Source organism: Myxine glutinosa, chromosome 13 (assembly GCF_964187855.1).
Source record: "Myxine glutinosa chromosome 13, kmMyxGlut1.1, whole genome shotgun sequence".
In the NCBI taxonomy this organism is placed as follows: domain Eukaryota; kingdom Metazoa; phylum Chordata; class Myxini; order Myxiniformes; family Myxinidae; genus Myxine; species Myxine glutinosa.
This window is the reverse complement of record NC_136273.1, coordinates 77394041-77400040: the sequence shown is the minus strand read 5'-3', so window position 1 is coordinate 77400040 and position 6000 is coordinate 77394041. Positions and strand designations below refer to the sequence as shown.

Here is a 6000-nt window from a genome sequence, read left to right as displayed (position 1 = left end):
ATTGAACTCACCTATGATGAGTTGCAGTTGCCTGCAATATAAAAATCACTCATTCAGCCAGTTTGAATGGAGCAAAGGAGTCATTCTGCTGTTTTGTGTCACTGTGTACCGCAATGACCTTGAACAAAAGAAAGAAAACCAGAAAATTGTCGGAGGAGGTCATGAAGTCCAGATCGGTGGAGTGTTGCAGTGATAGTTGTCCTTCTGGAAGTTTCTCCCATCTCCACACAGGATCTCTGGAGCTCAGCCAGAGTGACCATCGGGTTCTTGGTCACCTCTGTTACCATGGCCCTTCTCCCCCGATTGCTCAGTTTGGCCGGGCGGCCCCAGCTCTAGGAAGAGTCCTGGTTGTTCCAAACTTCTTCCATTTAATAGTTATGGAGGCCACTGTGCTCTTGGGAACCTTCAATGCAGCAGAGATTTTTTTGTAGGCTTCCCCAGATCTAGGCCTCGACACAATCCTGTCTCTGAGCTCTGCAGGCAGTTCCTTCGACCTCATGGCTTGGTTTTGCTCTCATATGCATCATCAGCTGTGAGACCTTATATAGACAGGTGTGTGCCTTTCCAAATCATGTCCCATCAATTGAATTTACCACAGGTGGACTCCAATCAAGGTGTAGAAACATCTCAAAGATGATCAAGAGAAATGGGAGGCACCTGAGCTAAATTTCAAGCGTCATAGCAAAGGGTATGAATACTTATGTCAATGTGATATTTCAGTTTTTTCTTTTTAATAAATTTGCAAAACTTTCTAAAATCCTGTTTTCTCTTTGTCATTCTGGGGTATTGAGTGTAGATTGATGAGGGAAAAAAATGAATATAAACGATTTCAGCATCAGGCTGCAACATCAAAATGTGAAAAAAGTGAAGGGGTCTGAATACTTTCTGAATGCACTGAATATATAAATATACACACACGACCAGTCAAAAATTTATGTACAGTTTTATTTAAGTGTTAAGTGCAGCAGTAAAGTTCCTAATCTTTTTTATGGTAGTGTATATGTGTGTGTGTTTATATATATATATACACACACACATTTATATGTGTGTATTTTATTACATTCCCTTTCCGAAAGATCATTCCACTGTGCTATGTATGGAGTCCTGGTTCCCGGCATGCCTCAGTTCTGCAAAGCGTGCGCATGCTTGGTGTGCGCACGGAGGGGCGCGTGCCGTGTGGTCACGTGCTGATCACATTCCGAGCGTACCCTGCAGGGCGCGTGCCGTCTGGGCGAAGGCGGGGCAGTTGGTAGGGAAGGGGACAGGAGATCGGAATTTGCCGGTAGTGGGAGTAAGAGGATGCCTGAAGGGATGATCAGCCGGGAATGGGGAAAGAGTCCCATTTTGTAAAGCGACTGCTGTGGATTTTCACCGATTGGAAGTGTGGAACCGCAGACGTGGGACAAAGGCACGGAAAAGGTAAAAGCAAATGGAGATGGTTAAGATTCACGGATTTAACATGCTCTAATATCATTAATTGTTTTCAAAACTTATATATCCTTTTAATCATATACTTCTGTTACTGCTGGATTACTGCTGTGCTGGTATATATAGGTGTGGAACGATAATGCATGAGAGTAAAATAATTACAGCCAACATTAAAACGTGAAAAGCGCCCTTTGCCATGCAGCAGCGCACTACACCAACTATGCCACCCTTGAATGACAGAAATTATTCATTTTGGTCAGGTTGGTACATGGGCCATGCGAGATCTTTGCATAATTTCATGTGAAAGCAAGATGTACGCATTAGTATTCTCTACTCATTTCTGAAACATGATTGGGGTACAAACTAGCTGACTGTTTTTCTTTAACGCAGTGGAATCAACAAATCTTTTGGAATTATATTTTCATAACAGCAAAGCTGCATCCGTTGTGGTATCGAACGTTGAAACTAAATCTCTTGTGAGATCCATAACTCGGATGCAAGTTGGTCCATGTTTTTTTTGGAATTGTACACGTGGCCTATAAATGCCAGAGACAGAATGTTGAGTAATATGTGGAAAACGGTGAAAATATGACATATGCGCCGCAAAATGGAGATTGTATTCGTGGGACGGGGATTGGATTCTGCATGTGTGATTTACCTTAACAGGTGGAGAAATCTGAGCTCAGAATATGGAATTCATCGCATTTACTCTTGAGTTTATTTTATGAACTCTTGCATTTGGAGACAAAACCATCTGTTTGGAGTTGGAAAAGAACATCAAAAGTTTGAGATTCTGCTTTGGCATGGGCAAGCGTCCCTGCTGTGAGCTTTTACTTGTGGATATTGGCCGACTGTCTTCTTTTTCTCCTCTTCTTCCCCTTCCCCCTCCCCTTCATCCTCTTCTCCACTTCTACTTTCCCTCCTGTTGCTTGTATATTCCCCTCCTCGTATTACTCATCTTATCTTGTATTTCCTATTCTCTTTTTCCTTCTCTCTTCGTCCCTTTGTAGTCTCTTTCTCGTTTCTTCTGCTTTGTGTTTATGTTTATACATGGCTGGGAGCTCATGGAAAAGCTGAACAGCAGAACCGTGGAAGTCCAGAAAATCAACTGTGTGAAAGTTCGCAAACACAAGGTGGTTCATGCCAACATGATCCTCAGACTGAAGATGAACAAAGTGGGCAGGGTGGATGGAAATCTAAAAACACTTGCTGCTAAACTAGTCCAAGGAGATTGTAACAGAAGTTGGAAAAAGCTATATTCATTCATTATTTGCACTCAGCACCTGGATTCTGAATGGTTTTGTCATCTTAGGAGGGGCACCGTTGTTTTGCTGATGCAGATTCTGCAATGGGCTTCAATGGGAAGGACTGGAGGCAGGACCAAGGAAGGACAGACTCTCGGAGGCAACTTAACAGATGGGAGTAAAGGAGGATTGAGGGGTTAAAGGGAACCATAAATTGGTTACTGCATCGACACGCGCAACCTGGTGAGGCTGCAGGAAGGTCTTGGGTATCGAGGGCAGCAGAGGCAAACCCGGGGGAAAAATGTACCTCAAGGTCACCAATTTGTCTGCAGTCAGTCAGTCAGTTGAGTTGCTGTAAAAACAAAATGATAGTTCTGACTTCACAGCCCCCTGAAGTGCAAAATGCACCAGCCAATAAATAGGAGAGGTGACAGAATGGCCAAGGTGTATGTATGCTGTCTAGCCTGGGTTTGAAACTTGACCCAGCTACAAACTGTCATCCTGGTGTTTAGTATACAGGAAGTTTCATCGATGTGTGTGCCGTCCCTTGGATGGAGGTTAAGCTGGGCATCCAGGGCGCCAGAATTAGTTGGTGGAGGTTGATGATCCCACATTACCATTCACAAAGAGTAGGTGAGCTAGCACTGGCACACTGAAACAAATAACAAATTCCTTCCCTGACTTCCTGAGTTGGGGTGGCAACCCGATCAGGATTGTAGCCTCATAACTGCTTCGGCCGTGCCAACGCTATGCATAGGGCACGGTACATGAGTATGATGATTTGGGTGCTTATTTCGGTGCCAGGGATGTCACAACAATGGTGCTGCCTTTCTCACCACACTCAACGGGGTATTTCTTTAGCAGGAATTTCCTCCTCCGCATGTATACCGCCGAATCGACCTCATTCCTTCGTGGTTGTAGGGAAGGTTTTAGGCCCCCCCAAAAATATGAAAAACAAAACAAAATTTGATTTCTTCAAAATGCCAACAGGATTAGAACAGCACCGGGCAACGCCAGGTACCCTTGCTAGTGTTAAATAATGCAATTCTCTGTACTAGGGCATGCCCGTACTATATATATATCTAAAATTATATCCCCCCCCTCTATTTACATGAAATGGTTTGGTCCAAAGCGAACGGCTTGCGAGTACGGTGACAATCCCCCCCCTCTATTTACATGGAATGGTTTGGTCCAAAGCGAACGGCTTGCGAGTACGGTGACAATCCCCCCCCTCTATTTACATGAAATGGTTTGGTCCAAAGCGAACGGCTTGCGGAGTTTGGTAAAGAAATCGCCATAGCGTGCACAAACGCGCAGGAAAGCGAAAGAATCGCAAATTAGTTTTAATTAGTTTTAAAACATAGTTTAACGCCAACATAGTTTGCCAACGTGAAATAAATGAATACGCTCTCAAATGTGCCGTCCGAGGCAGAGTCTGTTCGCCACGTTCGGCACACGTGATAACTCGCTGCTCTCTGATTGGTTGAATCGTTTTTTGGACATAGCTCGGTAACTACTTGTCCGATTAATATGAAACCTTGAAAAGGCACATCCTCGGGTCCCCAGCAATATACCTGGCAAGTTTCAAGTATATCGGACCCGTGGTTGTCGAGAAACAGCGGTCACAGACAAACACACAGACATACACACATACACACACACACACACACACACACACACACACACACACACACACACACACACACACACACACACACACACACACACACACAGAGATTACTGGAATTATAGATAGATGTGTACACCTAAAAATCATTGAAAATAACAGGGCTGGGGCAATCTCTACCTACAAGTCTGGTAGGTTGGCGGTTCAAACGCAATCCTTCAGATCGGGACCTGCACTAGGTTGGCACATCTGCATTTTAGGTTTGGATGTTAAAAGTCTCAGTACTCAAACAAATAATAGGCCATAGCTTGTCAATACTTTGCAGATTAGTTACTTCTGCTACCAGTTAGTTACCTCTGCTACCGAAGGGGGGCGGAGGTTATGTTTCCACTCCTGTCTGTCTGTCTGTCTGTCTGCTTGTCTGTTTGTGAACAGTATATCTCAAAATGTGGACGGATTTGGACGAAATTTGGTGGAGATGTTGGGTATGTGACAAGAACGTAATGATTGGATTTTGGTGAAGATCTGGATCCGAATCTGGATACTAGAATTTTAAAGTGATTTTTCACCTTTGAGTGATAGGACTAAACACGGTGTCTCAAAACGTTTTGTACATATTCGGACGAAACTTGGTGAACTGGTTGGGTGAGTGACAAGGTGATTAATCAATTTGATTTTGGGGAAGATCCAAATACAGATCTGTATACAAGAATTTTTACGGCATAGCCCGTAGGACAATGCTGTCTCGAACAGCGTTTGTCTGTCCGTATGTATGTCCCCCACAAAGTACACCAATCAGAGCTGAGGATCTGGTCACATGACGGGGGGAAAGCATTGTTTCGTAACCATTACAGTTGCATATTTTACTAAAAGGAAATGTAATAACCTTGTGTGGAATGTTTTGGGGTCCGAGCGGGTGTCGTACGTAAGGTCGGTAGGAGGTTTCAGAAATTCCTCAATACAATTATGATTTTGAAATGCGATCCACATGGACCTTGCTCCCAAATTCGGAAGTGAACAGATGACGATGGTTTGCTGGTTTGATAATATCGCAATGCAATCGTGATTTAACATTTTATTTTGTTATATTAATACGGAATTATTAATTTGTGATTGGAATGATGAACGATGCTGTTTGGAATAAAAATAAAGAGAACGTGCTGTCAATGTCTGATGTTCGACTGAAGGTGGCGCAGGAAAGTGTAATTTATTGGTTCATCGTTTGCCATTCTCCGTTTTTTTTAACCCGTCATTCACGAATTTGTTGTCCATGCCTGAAATCAAAAAAAATTATACTTACATTATTTGCTAATGGTATCCCAACCCAGGTCATACGACCCTCTTCAACTAAAGTATCAAACAAGCCCGGCTACGCCACTGTTAGACTTTTAGTCTTGTTTAATTCTTAATTAATAGTAGCATGATATTTCAAAAAGTTGCGGACGACCTGTGACAAAACTAGGTGGGTGAGTTGGGTAGGTGACAAGTACAACCGGATCAGATTTTGGTTCAGGTCCGAATCCAGATCCGGCCTATCCGTGGGATACAAGATGTAAACTGTTGAGCCGGCGGAGGTATGCGCTCTACCGAGTGCCGTTCTAGTTATCTATGTAAGTACTACCTGGATTGGGTAGTGTGCTGGGATGTGGACAGATATGGTGGCACAGACAATGGGCTAAATGGCCTACACTCTGGCCTAAA

The 6000-nt window shown here is 43.5% G+C and overlaps 1 protein-coding gene across 3 annotated transcripts in view; it reads left to right on the top strand.

Annotated features, from left to right (window-relative positions):
• Nucleotides 1–6000, top strand: part of LOC137439036 (phosphatase and actin regulator 1) — a 246685-nt gene that overhangs the window by 93528 nt on the left and 147157 nt on the right. Inside the window, exon 1 of one of the 3 annotated variants that reach the window (XM_068134631.2) lies at nt 1293–1419. The exons of the other annotated variants lie outside the window; for them this stretch is intronic. Within the exon in view, the coding sequence (XP_067990732.1) occupies nt 1326–1419 (94 nt within the window). The 5' untranslated portion in view covers nt 1293–1325. Of the gene's footprint in view, nt 1–1292; nt 1420–6000 lie in introns of those variants that run through there. 3 annotated transcript variants of the gene reach the window in all.